The sequence below is a fragment of the Mustelus asterias genome, chromosome 21 (assembly GCF_964213995.1).
Source record: "Mustelus asterias chromosome 21, sMusAst1.hap1.1, whole genome shotgun sequence".
Taxonomy (NCBI): Eukaryota; Metazoa; Chordata; class Chondrichthyes; order Carcharhiniformes; family Triakidae; genus Mustelus; species Mustelus asterias.
Window position 1 is genome coordinate 32,150,594 of NC_135821.1, and position 22,317 is coordinate 32,172,910.

At 50.2% G+C, this 22,317-nt stretch overlaps 1 protein-coding gene across 2 annotated transcripts in view; it reads right to left on the reverse strand.

The window, feature by feature from the left end:
- Positions 1-4,877: 4,877 nt before the first annotated feature.
- The window catches only part of LOC144509212 (stromal membrane-associated protein 2-like), a 72,532-nt gene continuing 55,092 nt past the window's right edge, over positions 4,878-22,317 (reverse strand). For both annotated transcript variants that reach the window (XM_078237708.1, XM_078237707.1), the window contains exons 9-10: positions 20,527-20,834; positions 4,878-10,846 (exon numbers count right to left, since the gene is read on the reverse strand). In XM_078237708.1, the coding sequence (XP_078093834.1) occupies positions 10,712-10,846; positions 20,527-20,834 (443 nt within the window). In that variant the 3' untranslated portion in view covers positions 4,878-10,711. The remainder of the gene's footprint in view (positions 10,847-20,526; positions 20,835-22,317) is intronic.

Genomic DNA, 22,317 nt, shown 5'->3' on the forward strand with positions numbered 1-22,317 from the left:
GGGGACCAAAACTGTACGCAGTATTCCAGCTGAGGCCTCACTAACACCCTGCACAATTGCAACAAAACCTCCCTATTTTTAAACTCCAACCCCTTTGCAATAAAGGCTAAGAGGCCGTTTGCCTTCTGAACTACTTGGACCTGCCTGCTAGCTGTTTGTGATTCATACACTGGAACGCCCAGATCCCTCTGTACTTCACTCACCTGCAGTCTCTCTCCATTTAGATAATAATCTGCCTTTTGATTCCTCCTACCAATGTGTATGACCTCACACTTCCCCACGTTAACTCCATTTGCCAGGTTTTTGCCCAGTCACTCAATCTATATTCTTTTGCAGAATCATAATACTCTCATCATAACCTGCCCTTCCACCTATCTTTGTATCATCAGCAAATTTGGAAACCTTACTGTTCCTTCTTCTAGGTCATTAATATAAATAGTGAATAATTGTGGGCCAAGAATTGATCCTTGTGGTACTCCACTAGTTATATCTTTCCACTCTGAAAAGGACTCATTTATACCAACTCTGTTTTCTATCTGGCAGCCAGTTTTCAATCCATGCTGAGACACTTCCTGCAATTCCATGAGCTTTTACTTTATGCACCAGCCTCTTATGCGGCACCTTGTCAAATGCCTTTTGGAAATCTAAATACATTATCTCTACAGGTTCCCCTCTATCTAATCTCTCTGTTACATCCTCAAAGAATTAGAGCAGATTTGTCAAACACGAGTTACCTTTCATAAAACCATGTTAACTATGTTACCATTTCCTTAGTCATGGATTCCAGCATTTTCCCTGTCGACTGATGTCAGGTTAACTTGCCCGTGGGTTTCTAGTTTCATTTCTCTTTTCTGAATATGTTTGCAATGCACTGGGACTGTTCCGGAACCTTCGGAATGTTGGAAGATCATAACCAATGCATTCACTATCTTTACAGCCACCTGTATTTGAACCCTAGAATATCATGCATTTTGGTAGAATTAATGTAGGGGGGAGCTATACGATAAATAGCAGAACCATAAAGGGTGTAGATACGCAGAGGGACCTGGGTGTGCAAGTCCACAGATCCTTGAAGGTGACGTCACAGGTGGAGAAGGTAGTGAAGAAGGCATATGACATGCTTGCCTTTATAGGACGGGGCATTGAGTATAAAAGTTGGGGTCTGATGTTGCAGATGTATAGAACGTTGGTTCGGCCACATTTGGAATACTGCGTCCAGTTCTGGTCGCCACACTACCAGAAGGACGTGGAGGCTTTAGAGAGAGTGCAGAGGAGGTTTACCAGGATGTTGTCTGGTATGGAAGGGCTTAGTTATGAGGAGAGATTGGGTAAACTGGGGTTGTTCTCACTGGAAAGACGGAGGATGAGGGGTGACCTAATAGAGGTGTATAAAATTATGAAAGGCATAGATAGGGTTAACGGTGGGAAGCTTTTTCCCAGGTCGGTGGTGACGTTCATGAGGGGTCATAGGTTCAAGGTGAGGGGGGGGAGGTTTAACACAGATATCAGAAGGACGTATTTTACAGAGGGTGGTGGGGGCCTGGAATGCGCTGCCGGACAAGGTGGTGGAGGCGGACACACTCGGAACGTTTAAGACTTATCTAGATAGCCACATGAACGGAGTGGGAATGGAGGGATACAAAAGAATGGTCTAGTTTGGACCAGCGCAGGCTTGGAGGGCCGAAGGGCCTGTTCCTGTGCTGTATTGTTCTTTGTTCTTTGTTATCAGGTCCGAGGGATTTGTCAGCTTTTAGTTCCATTAAACTCTGCAGTATATTTTCTTTACTAACATTAATTACTTTAATTTCTCTCTCCCGAAGATTCATGATTCATCACTCATCCGAAACGTTTTTGCGTTTTCTCTTGTGAAAGATGGATATAATGCCCCAAACATCCAAGGTGTCGTAACCCCTTCGGAAATTCCCCCACCAGATGTCCCCAGGTAAGGAGTGCGGCATGGTGGCACAGTGGTTAGCATTGCTGCCTCACAGTGCCAGGGACTTGGGTTTGATTCCCGGCTTGGGTGACGGTGGGAGTTTGCACATTCTCCCCATGTCTGCGTGGGTTTCCTCCAGGTGCTCGGGTTTCCTCCCGCAGTCCAAAGATGTGCAGGTTAAGTGGATTGGCCATGCTAAATTGCCCCTTAGTTTCAGGAGGATTAGCTAGGGTAAATGCATGGGGTTATGTGGATAGGGCCTGAGTGAGATACTGGTCGGTGCAGACTCGATGGGCTGAATGGCCTCCTTCTGCACTATAGGATATATGCCCGGGAAGTTCAAACTTTTTTTGGGCAATTACTCTGCAAATTGATTTAAATAATGAACTTTGGATAATTCCAACATTCTTCCACCAATAATTACCCAGGAAAAGTTAGAATTAGAACCACTTCTAACTCCTGGGTAACCATAGTGTAGATGCCCTCCCCCCCCACTGACCTCCCCCTGACCACACTCCCCACTAACCACCCTCCAACTGACCCCCTCCACCTGCCTCACCCCACTAACAAATATCTCCCCCCACTGACCACCTGACCGAGACTCTCTCCCCAACTCACCATTCTCCAGGCCAACCAACACTCCCCCACCCCCGTCCCCCCTCCCCCCATTCCCTGACCACCAGAACCTCCCACCCCCTTACTGACCATCTGACCACCCGCCCCCCCCCAACGCTCCCTTCTGAAAGTGACTAGACGTTTAAACTTATTGTAGCTAGCACTGTAAACACTGTATGGCTTCCTTATCACCAGCCTTGGACGACACGCTGCCTGATGCAAGTCTCACAGCCTGAGTCGGGAGGTTAGACGAGAAAGGAGCAGCTGGATTTCCAGGCAAGTAACTCGGAGTGAAGTGGCAATTGGATTCTAAGTGCTGCTCTGAAGACGTTCAGGTGTTTAATGTCTGCCATTTCCTCACTCCCCAATCTCTCCACCTCTGCCTTTGAAGGGGCAATGCTTACTTGCACCATTCCCTTCCTTTTTCCCCCACATGAAATCCCATCTTTCAATTGCTCACTCAAGTAACCTATCAATATCCCCTGGTAGACTTTGTATCCTCCTCACAATTTGCTTTCCTTTGTATCGTCAGCAAATTTGGCTACATTACTGTCAGCTCTGACGAAGGGTCATCCAGACTCAAAATGCTGGCTCTATTCTCTCTCCACAGATGCTGTCAGACCTGCTGACATTTTGTAGCATTTTCTGTTTTTGTTTCAGATTTCAGCACCCGTAATATTGTGCTTTTACATTACAGGCCACCCCTTCCGAGTCATTCATGAATGCTTGTCCATTTTGGCAGGAAGAAATGCAGAATATTATTTAAATGGAGAGACTGTAGAATGCTGCGGTAGAGGGACCTGGGTGTCGTTTTATACGAATCACAAGAAATCAGGCTGCAGGTGCAGCAAATAATTAGATGCCTCACAGGGCCAAGGACCCGGGTTCAATTCCTGGCTTGGGTCACATGTTCTCCCCATGTCCCTGCGTGGGTTTCCTCCCACATTCTGAAAGACGTGCTGGTTAGGTGCATTAACCTGAACAGGCAAACGAAGTGTGGCGACTAGGGGAATTTCACAGTAACTTCATTGCAGTGTTAATGTAAGCCTATTTGTGACTAATAAACAAACTTTACTTTAGGAAGGCCAATGGAATGTTGGCCTTTATTCCAAGGGTGATGGAGTATAAAAGAAGGGAGGCCCTGCTGCAACTGGGCAGGGCATTGGTGAGATCACACCTGGAACACTGTATAGTGGGAGGGACATACTGGCATTGGAAGAGGAAGGGTTGAACAGATGGAGTCTATTCATTGGAGTAGAATGTGAGGTGATCTTATTGAAACATAAAGAAGGGAGTGGGCAGGGCTGAACAGGGAAGAGTTTGATGGGAAGGAAGGAAAGTGGAGTTAAAGCCACAATCGTATTGAATGGATAGCTGGCTCAAGGGGCCAAATGGCCTACTCCTGCTGCTATTTCACTCATTCGTACAATCTTCAAGGGAGTTCTGATTCCAACACAAAGGACAGTGCATTTTCAGTAAGAGGTGAGTTCCAGTAGACAGAAATGCTGAAGAACTGTCTTCCAAAATTTAGTTTATACGCAAATCTTTTGACTGATACATTTTCTTGCAATAAATTTGCCTTTTTAAAGATGAGACGGGAAAATGTATAAAAATGTCATAATTAGGCATCATGCTTTTTGAATAATGAAATCACAACCACCGTTCATTGTCTGTTGGGTTTCCTGACTTTGAAATAACTTTACCTAAAGGGACGGCAAGGATCATTCATCTGGGAGAAACTGTCCGCTTAGCAGTTTCTCACATCACCTACATCCGAAGCAGCAGCAGCAACAGGTCCACAGCAACCTCGGCTTTTGGCTAAGATAAAGTGTAGTTTGTTGATCCTACACACTTGATAGAAATCAATGAGGTTACACTGAGGCTTCATTTGAAGCAATTTTTAAAAACGCCATCTCGGCCATTTTGCTAAGCTGGAGCTCAGATCAAGCCCAGGAGGGGGTGTAATATCTGTGTAGATCAAGCCCAAGACAGGAAAAGTGGGGCCTGTCTTGTCAGCTTGGATCTGTAATGTCTCTCTTATATGGACTTTGATTGGACCAATTTGATTTAAATAAAAATCAGGTCTACAGCAAGCAGTTGTTCAGAGGTAGCACATCTGAGTGACAGTTTTCAAAAACAGGCCAAAGTTGTAACTCCATTTCAAATCCCAGGCTACACGAGTGCCCGGGGCTGGTTGCTGGTGCATACATGGAAGATGCAGCATAGGAAAGAAAGGTTTCAGAAATGGGGCAGAGAATGTTTACACCGGAATGAGTGACATTAGAGACTTCAAACTAGAACACAGCTCCTTTCAGTATACAAAGTAAAACTTTAATAAAATCTTTATTTTCCCCACAAGCTTTATATTACAATGAGAATATACTTATTTATATATATTGTACAGGACAGAGCTGAAAGCAGTAAACCAGGAAATGGAAACACATTCACAGATAAGTTACTCCATTGCTGGCATGCTTACATCAGTGAATGAAATTGTGCACTTTAGTATAGCGAGTTTTCACACAGATTAGGGGGGGGGGTGGAAAGAGGAGAAACACAAAGCATCACTTTGCCTCACACTGAATGTTGAGTTGGTCCCAGGCAGTTCAGTAAACAAACATTGCAAAAGATTACAATAGCTCTGCATGAGTGCCACTGCACAGGAATAACATTGAGCTTAATAAAGGTTCAGAATCGAATGCAGGCGAAGCACTGCGTGACAATGGGAATTAGCAGCTGAGTGATGGTGGGGCTGAAATGAAAGCAGCACAACGGTTCAGGATATTCCCCCAGTCTTGCACTCCAGTCAACCGTGACCCCCGACACAAACCACAACCTCTGCCTCAGCCCAGCAAGCCCGGAGAGTGAGCAGACCTCGGGAACAAACACTGCTGGAAATCAAAACATTCTTCAATCTGGTGACCCGATGGAACAGCAATCAGAAAAATTGTGTACTGGAAAAATAGCTTCTGTGTATTCAAAAAATAATTTTCTATCTCCAATCTAGCACAAGGCCAAAATCCAGTAATATAAACGAGTGAGTAATTTGGGGTGGGGCAAAATATCCTCTAGTAACCCAGTGTTCCTCAATCAGCCACCATGTGCAGTGTGTGCTAAGAGCCTTGCATCAAATTTTAGAAATAAAACCTTTACCCGCTGAGCTCTGTCTAACTCCATCTATTATCCATTCATTAGCTCATCATACAACTTCCATTTTCTGATTTGGTGCAATGTCCCAGTTACGCACTGAAGACAAATATTACACTACAGCCCCTCTTCACCGGTCACACATAAGCTGACTGTACTAAGATATATAAAAAGGTATTAATTTTTTGCAGCTCTATTTTATACATGCCGTAATTTCTTTATAAACAAAACAGCCTCTTAAAAATACCACAAATCAGCTTTATATTAATATATTCGTATATCCATAAATACAACACATTAAAGCTTCATTCAGGAGCTCTTCTGAGCATCAATATCCAGAAAACAGGGATCTTAATTCCCCAGCCCAGATACATCATGGTTACAAGCTAATATTCAGCCACTGGTGGGGTAGGATAGAAACCGACTTGCTTCTACATCAATGCCATTTCAATCCACATTATAGGGACACCAATCTTTTGTCAATCGCTCCAGGGTTTACATTGTTAATTCAAACCTGGATTCAAACGATGCATCAATATAAAAGCAGCTCTGGATTTTGAAGTTTGTATGCAGTTTAAGTGCATCGTCATACTACAGATGGAGCAGCACACACCAGCTCACTCCAGTGAACACAGAAATCAGGGTCCAGGCTGCCCGAACAGCCGTTCAGGCACAGCTGGCAGGGGACTCACACCCATCAAGGAGCACGAAGCAGAGAGGGCAGAGGGGACGGACTGAAACACACATCAGCGTGCTCTGGAGATGGGGCAAACAACTTCCTGACACTTCACTAGTGCTGCTGACTGCTCGACAAACAGTGAGTGAGAAAAGTATCGATTTAAAAGGTGGTAAACAGTGACTTCTGTGAAATTTGTTCACCTCCCACCAAAATGTTAGCATTGGAACAGCAAAAACAGGTAGAAGCTCAGTGGAGAATTATCTGTGGAAATGATGTGGGGAGAAGCAGATTTATATTTATATTGCAACCTCAGTGCAAGAGGAATATTCCACTCCTTAAACAGTATTCACAGTCGCAGCTCAATCTGTGTCTTGCACTGCAGATTCTTGCCTTTTAATACATTCTCTTTGTACCTGAACTGGCAAGATTTTAACACATTCATGGACACAGTTAATAAAAAGGGTGAATGAATATCTATAGACACACAATACAGAGCTGAATACAGACAATGTGTCTTATGGTACTTGTACCCTCTGCTCCTTGTCCAAACTATGATGCTAAGCAGTTTTGGATGCATGTGATTCCCACAGTTTGTGCACAAAGGATTACATACAAAACCAGTCTCAGGCACATCACAGCAGTCAGTAGCTGCAAACTCTTGCTCTTTAATTTTTTATGTGCTGGCTCCCACAGAGGAACAATTCATTTTGAGTACAGTGAGTACCCTGTTTAAGACTTCCCCTTCAGTGTCAGACCCATATAACAGCAAGACCACATTGCCTGCCCAAGTACTGCAGTGAACCAAACCTGCAATGCTCATCGTCAGGCTGACTGCAGTTTGTGTTTTGACACTTCCGATTGCTATTCTACATACAAGCTTCACATGAGGACGTTATTAAACTTTAGATTTAAATACAGGATTTAACCTCTGGTCACCCTCACTCCAAAAAAAAGTTTTTTTTGTTTTAAATTCCATTTGACTTATTTTCCTGAGCAGTTTAAACAGGACGCAAATCACAGGGAAAATAACTGGCGATAATGGCGATTAGAACTTCAGTCTCACTCCTCTGGGTAATTCTGCAAATGCAGTCATTTCCAACAATTCTCCTGTGCCAGGTCCAAACTTTACAGGTCGAAGATATTCATTCAACCGCAATTAGAAACAAAATTAACGCAAAAGCCAATCTTAGCCATCTTTTGAAAAGACAACCCAAGATTGACATTCTCCCACTAATTCATATGGTTTTCCCCTTTAATGGGGTACAGGTTTCCAGTTATTTTGCACTGTGCGTTAACTGATCAGCATGTTGGCAGACAACTATTCAGACCGGGGAAAGGAGACATCAGAAATTTTACCAGGTTTAGTGAAACCCCCAAAGTGTCACATTTCATGTCAGGCAGTGTGGGACTGTGCACCCCTCACTACTGGGGTTGGCAACATCAGCTGGACTAATCAGGGGCTGCTCGCTTGTTCCAAATCACTCAAGACCGTTTTAGGGTCAGGTGGTTAGATACAGACTTTACCAGTCAGACTGTACCAGGCGGTAAGAGTTTTGCTCACTGCCTTAGCAGGTCAATATTTCTCTTAAGTGATAAAACAAACATTAAAAACCCAAGGCTGAGCTGCACCCATCAGTCCCCCCAGCCCCCCAGGTGGAATTCTGCTCAGATAACTGCTCTGACCTATTTAGAACCTTAACTATGGACCTCGACATTCAGGTCCACTGTGGTACATACTAGCCTTCTAGGAGTTAAACATTTTTAGAATTCCCTATTCAGGTGAAATGACCCAGCAAAAATCCAGGTTTCTAAAATAGTCGATGTCATTTGCCCCGTATCTAATTAGGCTACTGATGCATGAAAAATCCCATGAGAAGTGCTGAAGTGGATCTTAAGCCTTTACACCGCAGTATCTCCCTATTACCTAACTTTCGAAAGCTAGCTGAAGCAGCACTGTGCGAAGTGCTAAAGGAGTTCTTCTCTTCCCCCATCCCTCAGAAAATAAAAGTCAGATACAAAATGTTAAAACCCTTGTTGGTGAAATGTCCAGTTGCGCTCTCTCCAGGTGGAATTCAAAGGCACTCTCCGATCTCACAGGTCAGACAATAGCACAGCGACAGGCAGTACTTTACTCCCCAACACTGTCTCCAATTGTTTCACAGTATCTAGTCAAAACCCTGCTACTGCTTTTCTGCAATCAGACTCAAAGGTTGGTGTTTATCTGTGGTCTAACATATCGCTTACAGATGGGTTGGGGGGAGGGGGGAAGAAAGGAACAGAAATGAGCAACTTCTGGGGAAGATCTCAGCAGCTGCAGCCTCTGCAGCTAACACTGCATTTTATACCCTGCACACGTAATGCCAGGTGTTAATTATTCAAGTATGCGTCAATCCAGACTCAAGTACACCAATCTGGCAATACAGGATCTTTCACCTGCCCCAGTATTGATGCAAGGAGAAACGCGGCTTTATCATGTACATTGTGAAGACCGCCCCAACTCCCCTGTCCTCAGCCAGACTATACGATTAGGGAACAGTGGTTATAAACAGCAAGAAAACACAGAGCCAAACTAGATCAAAGGCTTCACTCTACCGCTCAATGACAAAGTGGTTTGACCAATGATATGAGTGGATGTCATCCCTCTTGTACCACATTCTAGTCCAACTGTGAAACCTTGCACCCACAGTTCAAATACCAGTCTCAAACACTCACTGACCTCTCACTCCTTTATCCCTCCGGTGTCTCACACGAACGCTGGAACCCCATTTAAAAACAACTTTGTTTGGAGCTTATAAACAGTGCACTTTTGTGTTGGAATGTGATGACTCAGATAATGAAGCTGGATGGTTGGTTCATGTACTGTGTGTGACATCTCACCCTGAGAGGGGGACAGGTCTCGGCTAACCCGTTTTATGCCTTGTGCTAGATATTTTGGTATGCACGTTTTGGAATAACAGAGTTCTCCAACTCACTTGTGCTCAGTCCTCCAACCAGGACGTGTAAATCCCTAACTAAATCCCATGCCAGTGTGGCAGTCCAGGTATAGTGCCAGGACAATCAACAGAACAGACATTGTTGAAGGATTAGTAAACTGCTGCCAACAACACAGTAAGAGTTTTAACAACACCAGGTTAAAGTCCAACAGGGTTATTTGGTAGCAAATGCCATTAGCTTTCGGAGCGCTGCTCCTTCGTCAGATGGAGTGGAAATCTGCTCTCAAACAGGGCACAGAGACACAAAATCAAGTTACAGAATACTGATTAGAATGCGAATCTCTACAGCCAACCAGGTCTTAAAGATACAGACAATGTGAGTGGAGGGAGCATTAAACACAGGTTAACGAGATGTGTATTGTCTCCAGACAGGAGAGCCAGTGACATTCTGCAAGTCCAGGAGGCAAGCTGTGGGGGTTACTGATAGTGTGACAAAAACCCAACATCCGATGGCTGTAGAGATTCGCATTCTAATCAGTATTCTGTAACTTGATTTTGTGTCTCTGTGCCCTGTTTGAGAGCACATTTCCACTCCATCTGACGAAGGAGCAGCGCTCCGAAAGCTAATGGCATTTGCTACCAAATAAACCTGTTGGACTTTAACCTGTTGTTGTTAAAACTCTTACTGTGTTTACCCCAGTCCAACGCCGGCATCTCCACATCATGGCCAACAACACCACCAGTTATCTCATCGTTATCAGCAAATCAATTAACCCATGGGGACAGTTTGAAGGGGTGGGCATTTACCAAATATTCCTGTCGGGGACAGAGCTCCCTGCAGGATGGAGACACATACATGCTTCAGTTGGTACATTTTCTTGCTGTGCACGGGGCTCAGGGTTGATTAACTGGTCACACACAATTATCATTTTCCCCAGTGTTGCTGCCACCCTTCCCAAAGCTGAAGAGCTCTCCTGCTCACCTCCTCACTGAGCCTAATCTTATCAATTCTAAATCAGCATGAGTAACAAGGCATCCTGTGATGTGCTGGCATTGCGTCACAACCAAATTTGCAAATAAATTTAAACAAAAAGAGGCCAAAGCTGCACTGAGCACAAAGTTGAGGATTACACACCCCTCCCTCCCACATTCTTCTTGTGAAGGAATCAAACTCCCAAAGAATCTCTCTTTGGGAGAAAAATATTTGTTTTAAAAATTGACTTTGGTAATGATGGCTGCCATTTTGATGGTGAATTCTCGCCAAGTCTGTGTAGGATCTATAGGCAAAATGGAGTTGAGATCGCACACTGCAAACTGGCTGGAGTAGAGAAGAAGCCACAATCTTCTGCGTGGTTTCGAAACATTGAGCAATTGCTGTTTCTTGTTTTACTTCTGTTCCGGTTATTTCCACATCTGGGTGCCGAGGGATTGACCAGCAAGTGGTGCGGCTCCTGCTCCCATGGGAACTGATGACTGTCCATAATTCACCATCCCATTGGCACCATAGAAATTAATTCCTGCCATCTGCTGGGTCATCTGAAAAAGAAAGAAAGTCAATTGGGGCTCAGAACACAATCATTTTACACAAGCTCTTTACCCAACCAGACAGACCCCTTTTACTAAAGAACTGACGTAAAGGTGATCATAGAAAAATCATCATAGAATCCCTACAGTGCAGAAGGTGGCCATTCGGCCCATCGAGCCTCTACCTACAACAATGCCACCCAGATCCTACCCCCATAACCCCACATATTTACCCTGCTAGTCCCCCTGACACTAAGGGACAATTTAGTACGGCCAATCAACCTAAAACACACATCTTTGGACTGGGAGGAAACGGGAGCACCTAGAGGAGGCCCACACACACAGAACATGCAAATTCCACACAGTCACTCAAGGCTGGGATTTAACCCAGGTCAAAATGTTTTAAACCAGGTGAGAGAAACAGGGGAGAGAGAGAGAGACACAGGGGAGAGAGAGAGAGACACAGGGGAGAGAGAGAGACAGGGAGAGAGAGAGAGACAGGGAGAGAGAGAGAGACAGGGAGAGAGAGAGAGACAGGGAGAGAGAGAGAGACAGGGAGAGAGAGAGAGACAGGGAGAGAGAGAGACACAGGGAGAGAGAGAGACACAGGGAGAGAGAGAGACACAGGGAGAGAGAGAGACACAGGGAGAGAGAGAGACACAGGGAGAGAGAGAGACACAGGGAGAGAGAGAGACACAGGGAGAGAGAGAGACACAGGGAGAGAGAGAGACACAGGGAGAGAGAGAGACACAGGGAGAGAGAGAGACACAGGGAGAGAGAGAGACACAGGGAGAGAGAGAGACACAGGGAGAGAGAGAGACACAGGGAGAGAGAGAGACACAGGGAGAGAGAGAGACACAGGGAGAGAGAGAGACACAGGGAGAGAGAGAGACACAGGGAGAGAGAGAGACACAGGGAGAGAGAGAGACACAGGGAGAGAGAGAGACACAGGGAGAGAGAGAGAGACACAGGGAGAGAGAGAGACACAGGGAGAGAGAGAGACACAGGGAGAGAGAGAGACACAGGGAGAGAGAGAGACACAGGGAGAGAGAGAGACACAGGGAGAGAGAGAGACACAGGGAGAGAGAGAGACACAGGGAGAGAGAGAGACACAGGGAGAGAGAGAGACACAGGGAGAGAGAGAGACACAGGGAGAGAGAGAGACACAGGGAGAGAGAGAGACACAGGGAGAGAGAGAGACACAGGGAGAGAGAGAGACACAGGGAGAGAGAGAGACACAGGGAGAGAGAGACACAGGGAGAGAGAGAGACACAGGGAGAGAGAGAGACACAGGGAGAGAGAGAGACACAGGGAGAGAGAGAGACACAGGGAGAGAGAGAGACACAGGGAGAGAGAGAGACACAGGGAGAGAGAGAGACACAGGGAGAGAGAGAGAGACACAGGGAGAGAGAGAGACACAGGGAGGGAGAGAGAGACAGGGAGAGAGAGAGAGACAGGGAGAGAGAGAGAGACAGGGAGAGAGAGAGAGACAGGGAGAGAGAGAGAGACAGGGAGAGAGAGAGAGACAGGGAGAGAGAGAGACAGGGAGAGAGAGAGACAGGGAGAGAGAGAGACAGGGAGAGAGAGAGGTACAGGGAGAGAGCGAGACACGGAGAGAGAGAGAGACAGAACAGAGGACAGATACAGAGGACAGAACTGAAATCATGTTAAAAGAAGCGCGTCAAACGGGTAATTTCAGATCTGATCTTTGATGGGGAGCTGAACTACCAGCTTGTCCCACGTTCCCCTGTTAAAGGAGCAGAACACCACACAGCTAAAGACACTAAAGGATTTCCACACAGGATCAGTTCATTCCCAGTGTATAATCATTCAAACCAGAAGGTGCCAAGCTCAGTCTCCATGAGAGCCAACGTCAGCTGACACTGGATCATAGAATCTTACAGCACGGGAGGCCATTCAGCCCATCATGCTTGTGCTGGCACTTTGAAAGCTAGTCAATTGGTCCTCTTCCACCAAAGCCCTACAAACATATCCATACCATTCAGCTATTTATCCTATACCCTGTCGATAGGTACTATTGAACCTGCTTCTGCCTCCTTTCTTTCAGATCATTCATTCACCATCAGTTGTGTAAACGCCCCCCCGCCCCTTCTACTGGAGGGTGAGATACACTCAGACTGGGGAATGGGCACTGAGGCAGGACCTGATACTTGCTGGAAACTATCCAGGAGGCAGGAAGGACTGGGCTGCTCCATGACATGCTCACTATTGTCGAATAGTCACTCTCACTGCAGGCTCCCAATCAGAGGCAGCTCCACTTGTACGTTGTGAAATTGAAGGCAGAGATCTGATTAGTCAATGGTGACCACATGACCCAACATCAAGCAATTGGAATGGTTCAAACAAGATGTCTGCTCATCTAGACACCCTCCACACCCCCCCCACCCCGGGCAGGCAGACAGACGTCAACACAGCCAACAGACTTTCACAGTTAAAGTATTAACTTAAGGTGAAAGTGCAGAGCAGCACAGACAGAGAGAGACGGCGAGAGTGGCACAGAGAGAGAGAGACGGCGAGAGCGGCACAGAGAGAGAGAGACGGCGAGAGCGGGACAGACAGAGAGAGAGACGGCGAGAGAGAGACGGCGAGAGCGGCACAGAGAGAGAGAGACGGCGAGAGCGGGACAGACAGAGAGAGGGACGGCGAGAGCGGCACAGAGAGAGAGAGACGGCGAGAGCGGCACAGAGAGAGAGAGAGACGGCGAGAGCGGGACAGAGAGAGAGAGAGAGAGACGGCGAGAGCGGGAGAGAGAGAGAGAGAGAGAGACGGCGAGAGCGGGAGAGAGAGAGAGAGAGAGAGAGGGCGAGAGCGGGACAGACAGAGAGAGACAGCGACAGCGGGACAGACAGAGAGAGAGAGACGGCGAGAGCGGGACAGACAGAGAGAGACAGCGAGAGCAGGACAGACAGAGAGAGAGAGAGACGGCGAGAGCAGGACAGACAGAGAGAGAGACGGCGAGAGCGGGACAGACAGAGAGAGAGAGAGACGGCGAGAGCGGGACAGACAGAGAGAGAGACTGCGAGAGCGGGACAGACAGAGCGAGAGAGACTGCGAGAGCGGGACAGACAGAGAGAGAGACGGCGAGAGCGGGACAGACAGAGAGAGACAGCGACAGCGGGACAGACAGAGAGAGAGAGACGGCGAGAGCGGGACAGACAGAGAGAGAGACGGCGAGAGCGGGACAGACAGAGAGAGAGACGGTGAGAGCGGGACAGACAGAGAGAGAGAGAGACTGCGAGAGCGGGACAGACAGAGAGAGAGAGACTGCGAGAGCGGGACAGACAGAGAGAGAGACGGCGAGAGCGGGACAGACAGAGAGAGACAGCGACAGCGGGACAGACAGAGAGAGAGAGACGGCGAGAGCGGGACAGACAGAGAGAGAGACGGCGAGAGCGGGACAGAGAGAAAGAGAGACGGCGAGAGCGGGTCAGACAGAGAGAGAGAGACGGCGAGAGCGGGACAGACAGAGAGAGAGACGGCGAGAGCGGCACAGACAGAGAGAGAGACGGCGAGAGCGGCACAGACAGAGAGAGAGAGAGACGGCGAGAGTGGGACAGACAGAGAGAGAGAGACTGCGAGAGCGGGACAGACAGAGAGAGAGACTGCGAGAGCGGGACAGACAGAGAGAGAGACGGCGAGAGCACCACAGACGGAGAGAGAGAGACGGCGAGAGTGGGACAGACAGAGAGAGAGAGAGACGGCGAGAGTGGGACAGACAGAGAGAGAGAGAGACGGCGAGAGTGGGACAGACAGAGAGAGAGAGAGACGGCGAGAGCAGGACAGACAGAGAGAGAGAGAGACGGCGAGAGTGGGACAGACAGAGAGAGAGAGAGACAGCGAGAGCAGCACAGACAGAGAGAGAGAGAGAGACGGCGAGAGCGGGACAGACAGAGATGGAGAGAGCGGGACAGAGAGAGAGAGAGAGACGGCGAGAGCAGCACAGAGAGAGAGAGAGAGAGACGGCGAGAGCGGGACAGACAGAGACGGAGAGAGCAGGACAGAGAGAGAGAGAGACGGCGAGAGTGGGACAGAGAGAGAGAGAGAGACGGAGAGAGCAGCACAGACAGAGAGAGAGAGACGGCGAGAGCGGGACAGAGAGAGAGAGAGACGGAGAGAGCGGGACAGAGAGAGAGACGGCGAGAGCGGGACAGAGAGAGAGACGGAGAGAGCGGGACAGAGAGAGAGAGAGACGGCGAGAGCGGCACAGACAGAGAGAGAGACTGCGAGAGTGGGACAGACAGAGAGAGAGAGACTGCGAGAGCGGGACAGACAGAGACGGCGAGAGCGGGACAGACAGAGACGGCGAGAGCGGGACAGACAGAGACGGCGAGAGCGGGACAGACAGAGACGGCGAGAGCGGGACAGACAGAGACGGCGAGAGCGGGACAGACAGAGACGGAGAGAGCAGGACAGAGAGAGAGAGAGAGAGACGGCGAGAGTGGGACAGAGAGAGAGAGAGAGACGGCGAGAGCAGCACAGACAGAGAGAGAGAGACGGCGAGAGCGGGACAGAGAGAGAGAGAGACGGAGAGAGCGGGACAGAGAGAGAGAGAGAGAGACGGAGAGAGCGGGACAGAGAGAGAGACGGCGAGAGCGGGACAGAGAGAGAGAGAGAGAGACGGAGAGAGCGGGACAGAGAGAGAGAGAGACGGCGAGAGCGGCACAGACAGAGAGAGAGACTGCGAGAGTGGGACAGACAGAGACGGCGAGAGTGGGACAGACAGAGACGGCGAGAGCGGGACAGACAGAGACGGCGAGAGCGGGACAGACAGAGACGGCGAGAGCGGGACAGACAGAGATGGCGAGAGCGGGACAGACAGAGACGGCGAGAGCGGGACAGACAGAGACGGCGAGAGCGGGACAGACAGAGACGGCGAGAGCGGGACAGACAGAGACGGCGAGAGCGGGACAGACAGAGACGGCGAGAGCGGGACAGACAGAGACGGCGAGAGCGGGACAGACAGAGACGGCGAGAGCGGGACAGAGAGAGACGGAGAGAGCGGGACAGACAGAGACGGAGAGAGCGGGACAGACAGAGACGGAGAGAGCGGGACAGACAGAGACGGAGAGAGCGGGACAGACAGAGACGGAGAGAGCGGGACAGACAGAGAGAGAGAGACGGCGAGAGCGGGACAGACAGAGACGGCGAGAGCGGGACAGACAGAGACGGCGAGAGCGGGACAGACAGACGGCGAGAGCAGGACAGACAGAGACGGCGAGAGCGGGACAGACAGAGACGGCGAGAGCGGGACAGACAGAGACGGCGAGAGCGGGACAGACAGAGACGGCGAGAGCGGGACAGACAGAGACGGCGAGAGCGGGACAGACAGAGACGGCGAGAGCGGGACAGACAGAGACGGCGAGAGCGGGACAGACAGAGACGGCGAGAGCGGGACAGACAGAGACGGCGAGAGCGGGACAGACAGAGACGGCGAGAGCGGGACAGACAGAGACGGCGAGAGCGGGACAGACAGAGACGGCGAGAGCGGGACAGACAGAGACGGCGAGAGCGGGACAGACAGAGACGGAGAGAGCGGGACAGACAGAGACGGAGAGAGCGGGACAGACAGAGACGGAGAGAGCGGGACAGACAGAGACGGAGAGAGCGGGACAGACAGAGACGGAGAGAGCGGGACAGACAGAGACGGAGAGAGCGGGACAGACAGAGACGGAGAAAGCGGGACAGACAGAGACGGAGAGAGCGGGACAGACAGAGACGGAGAGAGCGGGACAGACAGAGACGGAGAGAGCGGGACAGACAGAGACGGAGAGAGCGGGACAGACAGAGACGGAGAGAGCGGGACAGACAGAGACGGAGAGAGCGGGACAGACAGAGACGGAGAGAGCGGGACAGACAGAGACGGAGAGAGCGGGACAGACAGAGACGGAGAGAGCGGGACAGACAGAGACGGAGAGAGCGGGACAGACAGAGACGGAGAGAGCGGGACAGACAGAGACGGAGAGAGCGGGACAGACAGAGACGGAGAGAGCGGGACAGACAGAGACGGAGAGAGCGGGACAGACAGAGACGGAGAGAGCGGGACAGACAGAGACGGAGAGAGCGGGACAGACAGAGACGGAGAGAGCGGGACAGACAGAGACGGAGAGAGCGGGACAGACAGAGACGGAGAGAGCGGGACAGACAGAGACGGAGAGAGCGGGACAGACAGAGACGGAGAGAGCGGGACAGACAGAGACGGAGAGAGCGGGACAGACAGAGACGGAGAGAGCGGGACAGACAGAGACGGAGAGAGCGGGACAGACAGAGACGGAGAGAGCGGGACAGACAGAGACGGAGAGAGCGGGACAGACAGAGACGGAGAGAGCGGGACAGACAGAGACGGAGAGAGCGGGACGGACAGAGACGGAGAGAGCGGGACGGACAGAGACGGAGAGAGCGGGACGGACAGAGACGGAGAGAGCGGGACGGACCGAGACGGAGAGAGCGGGACGGACCGAGACGGAGAGAGCGGGACGGACCGAGACGGAGAGAGCGGGACGGACCGAGACGGAGAGAGCGGGACGGACCGAGACGGAGAGAGCGGGACGGACCGAGACGGAGAGAGCGGGACGGACCGAGACGGAGAGAGCGGGACGGACAGAGACGGTGAGAGCGGGACGGACATAGACGGAGAGAGCGGGACGGACACAGACGGTGAGAGCGGGACGGACACAGACGGAGAGAGCGGGACAGACACAGACGGAGAGAGCGGGACAGACACAGACGGAGAGAGCGGGACAGACACAGACGGAGAGAGCGGGACAGACACAGACGGAGAGAGCGGGACAGACACAGACGGAGAGAGCGGGACAGACACAGACGGAGAGAGCGGGACAGACACAGACGGAGAGAGCGGGACAGACACAGACGGAGAGAGCGGGACAGACACAGACGGAGAGAGCGGGACAGACACAGACGGAGAGAGCGGGACAGACACAGACGGAGAGAGCTGGACAGACACAGACGGAGAGAGCGGTACAGACACAGACGGAGAGAGCGGGACAGACACAGAGGGAGAGAGCGGGACAGACACAGACGGAGAGAGCGGGACAGACACAGACGGAGAGAGCGGGACAGACACAGACGGAGAGAGCGGGACAGACACAGACGGAGAGAGCGGGACAGACACAGACGGAGAGAGCGGGACAGACACAGACGGAGAGAGCGGGACAGACACAGACGGAGAGAGCGGGACAGACACAGACGGAGAGAGCGGGACAGACACAGACGGAGAGAGCGGGACAGACACAGACGGAGAGAGCGGGACAGACACAGACGGAGAGAGCGGGACAGACACAGACGGAGACGGCCAGAGCAACGCAGACACAGACGGAGATGGCCAGAGCAGCCCAGACACAGACGGAGACGGCCAGAGCAGCGCAGACACAGACGGAGACGGCCAGAGCAGCGCAGACACAGACGGCCAGAGCAGCGCAGACACAGACGGCCAGAGCAGCGCAGACACAGACGGAGACGGCCAGAGCAGCGCAGACACAGACGGAGACGGCCAGAGCAGCGCAGACACAGACGGAGACGGCCAGAGCAGCGCAGACACAGACGGAGACGGCCAGAGCAGCGCAGACACAGACGGAGACGGCCAGAGCAGCGCAGTCACAGACGGAGACGGCCAGAGCAGCGCAGACACAGACGGAGACGGCCAGAGCAGCGCAGACACAGACGGAGACGGCCAGAGCAGCGCAGACACAGACGGAGACGGCCAGAGCAGCGCAGACACAGACGGAGACGGCCAGAGCAGCGCAGACACAGACGGAGACGGCCAGAGCAGCGCAGACACAGACGGAGACGGCCAGAGCAGCGCAGACACAGACGGAGACGGCCAGAGCAGCGCAGACACAGACGGAGACGGCCAGAGCAGCGCAGACACAGACGGAGACGGCCAGAGCAGCGCAGACACAGACGGAGACGGCCAGAGCAGCGCAGACACAGACGGAGACGGCCAGAGCAGCGCAGACACAGACGGAGACGGCCAGAGCAGCGCAGACACAGACGGAGACGGCCAGAGCAGCGCAGACACAGACGGAGACGGCCAGAGCAGCGCAGACACAGACGGAGACGGCCAGAGCAGCGCAGACACAGACGGAGACGGCCAGAGCAGCGCAGACACAGACGGAGACGGCCAGAGCAGCGCAGACACAGACGGAGACGGCCAGAGCAGCGCAGACACAGACGGAGACGGCCAGAGCAGCACAGACACTGATTTCTCCTTGTGTATTTGGTGTTCGGGGGTAATTCAGTTTCTTCTTGAAATCTAGATGTTGAGGTTGGGAATGAAGGTATGATTGTAAAATTGTTTGCCAGTGCAATTGTGATATTATGAGACAGCAACTGGTAAAAGTGACCATGAAGCTGGTTTCTGTGAAAAACCAACTTGTTCAATGATGTTCTTTCAGGAAAGACACTGCAACCCTTATCTGATCTGGCCTGTGTAGCCCATGCCAATGTGTCTGACTTCTCATTGCTCTCTGAGGTGGTCCTGATAGTCACTAAGTTCTGTCAATGTTCGAAGATGGCCCACCACCACCTTAGGACAACTAGGGAGAGATAATGAATGCCAGCCTTGCTCGCAAAACACACATAAAAAAACCCGTGATAAGCTCAGCTATCTGAATTATGTTTTGTGAAGAAGAACTGCAACCCAACAGTGTCCCCTCGGAGCTGCACAATGGCGCAAAAGGCTAGTATGCAAATATAGTGCAGAATTAGGAAATCCAATAGAATGTTATCACTTATTGTGAGGGGAACTGATTACAAAAGGAAGGAGGTTATGCTTCAGTTATACAGGGCACTGCTAACAACACATATGGAATACGGTACTGGTCTCCTAATTTAAGGAAGGATGTAAATGCATTGGAAGCAGTTCAGAGGTTTACTAGACTAATAACTGAAATGGGTGTATTGTTTTATGAAGGTTGGAGAGGTTAGGTTTGTATCCGCTCATGTTTAGAAGACCAAGAGGTGGCTGGATCTAAACCTTTAAGATGCTGAGGGGTAGTGACAGGGCGGATGTGGAGAGGATGCTTCTTTTTGTCAGATAATCCAGAACTAGAGGTCACTGTTTATAAATAAGGGCTCACCTATTTAAGACAGAGATTAGGAGAATTCTTCTCTCCGAGAGTGGTGAGTCCTTGGAACTCTCTTCCTCAAAAGGCAGTGGAAGCAGAGTCTTTGAATATTTTGAAGGCAGAGCTAGATGGATTCTTGATTGACAAGGGGGTTGAAAGGATATTGGGGGTGGGCAGGAATGTGGGGTTGAGGTTATAATCAGATCAGCCATGATCTTATTGAATGGCAGAGCAGGCACGAGGGGTGAGCGGCCGACTCTTGCTCCTAATTTGTATATTTGTATTAATGGCCAGTGGACAGATACTGCACAGACTGTTCAGAACACTCTCCTGTTAAGATACCATGTGTCCATGGTTAAAAAATGTAAAGGTACCACACATTAAATAAACAGGCTGCGTGTACAAAATACTTGAGAGGAATATTGCCCCCAGTGCAGTTTCTGGATGGACAAGGGGCTGAGTTCTCATCCTCTCTTATACAACATGCTGGACAGCTCATTGCAGCAGCTTTGACCAGGCTATCAGGTGTTTGATTGTAGTGAGCATATTGTGCTAAGACACTAAAGAGCCGGCAGGAATGCTGCTTACCTGTGTGATGTTCCACTGCAGCTGCTGTGCCTGCTGGACTCCGTACACTGGCTGAGGCATCGCTAACCCACCCACATAGGCACCCTGTTGTGCCATCATCCCACTGGGCATGCCCATTACTCCAGCTTGCATGCCTCCCATGATTCCTCCTGGCAGTACCATTGGGCCCATCATGCCCATCGATTGCCCCACATTATTCATCATGCCGCTGGTCGGTGTCACTGCGCCACCCATAGGAGGGAAATTCCCGTAGCCAGATGGCACACAGGGAGCATAAGGCACCTGTGCAGAGGCCATGAACATTGTGCCTGTGAAACACAGAGAGGAGACAGTCACTCATTCACTTTCTGAATTGGCTGTCCTTAACCACCTTACATCATGCAGGATTAAAAAGAAAACATTTGCAAAATCATTGAGCAAAACGCCCCTCAGACTCTCCAAAGACAGAAGATGTGTGGCAGGCAGTAAAAGTGTGAGGGGATGTAGTTGGGAGCATGGTCTGTAACTGCTAGAGATCAAATTAAAATAGAAAATACTGGAATGACAAAGCATCTAAATCATAGAATCCTACAGTGCAGAAGGCCATTCGGCCCATCGAGTCTGCACCAACCACAATCCCACCCAGGCCCTATCCCCATAACCCCACATATTTACCCTGCTAATCCCCTGACACTAGGGTCAATTTAGCATGGCTAATCAACCTAACCCGCACATCTTTGGACTGTGGGAGGAAACCGGAGCACCCGGAGGAAACCCTCGCAGACACGAGGAGAACGTGCAAACTCCACACAGTTACCCGAGGCCAGAAATGAACCTGGGTCCCTGGTGCTGAGAGATTGCAAGAGAAAGGCAGCTGGTTGAAGGTGGGACTGGCTGCTCAGTGCCTCCTCTGAATGACTGCAGGGATTATTACCCAGTTATGTTAATGTTCCTCATCCACTTGGAAACTGGAAAAGCCTATCCTCATTTCCAGCTGATATCTTGTTCACAAGTTGAGTGTTCCAAAGCTGTGCTGCTTTAACGTACACACAGTACACTGGAAGAGAGCTTCCTTTACCAAACATGGACCATACGGGTCCTCTATGTGTTGAACATCCCCCAAGACCAACTTGGACTCAGCACAGTTGGCTGGCAGAGCTATGTGGAATGGATAGGATCGGCTAATATCAGAAAGCAAATTCCTTAATAGACAGAATAAACACTTTAGCAACGTAGGAATTAGGAGCAGAATTAGGCAAATTCAGCCCTTCGAGCCTGCTCCGCCATTCAATCAGATCATGGCTGATCTCTCCGCGGTCTCAAAACTACCTCCCCACCTGTTCCCCAGATCCCTTTAACCCATTCTTTTTAAAAAATCAGAAATATATTTATCTCCTTCTTGAAAACATTTAATGATTCAGACTTCACCGCGCTATGGGGCAGCGAGTTCCACAAATTCACCACCCTCTGCAAGTAGTAGTTCCTCCTCATCTCAGTTTTAAATCTACCGCCTCTCAACCTATCTCTGTCAGCTCTAGCTCTGGATTGCCCCACACAAGGGGAAAGACTTGGTCTACGTTTACTTTTTCAATCCCTTTTAGTATTTTATATACCTCGATCAGATCCCCTCTCATCCTTCTAAACTCCAGCGTGTATAAGCCCAAACTGTTTAATCTCTCCTCATACATCAACCCTTTCACCCCTGGAATCAATCTGGTGAACCTCCTCTGAACTGCCTCCAATGCCGCAACATCCTTCCTCAAATAAGGAGACCAAAACTGGACACAATACTCCAGATGTGGTCTCACCAAC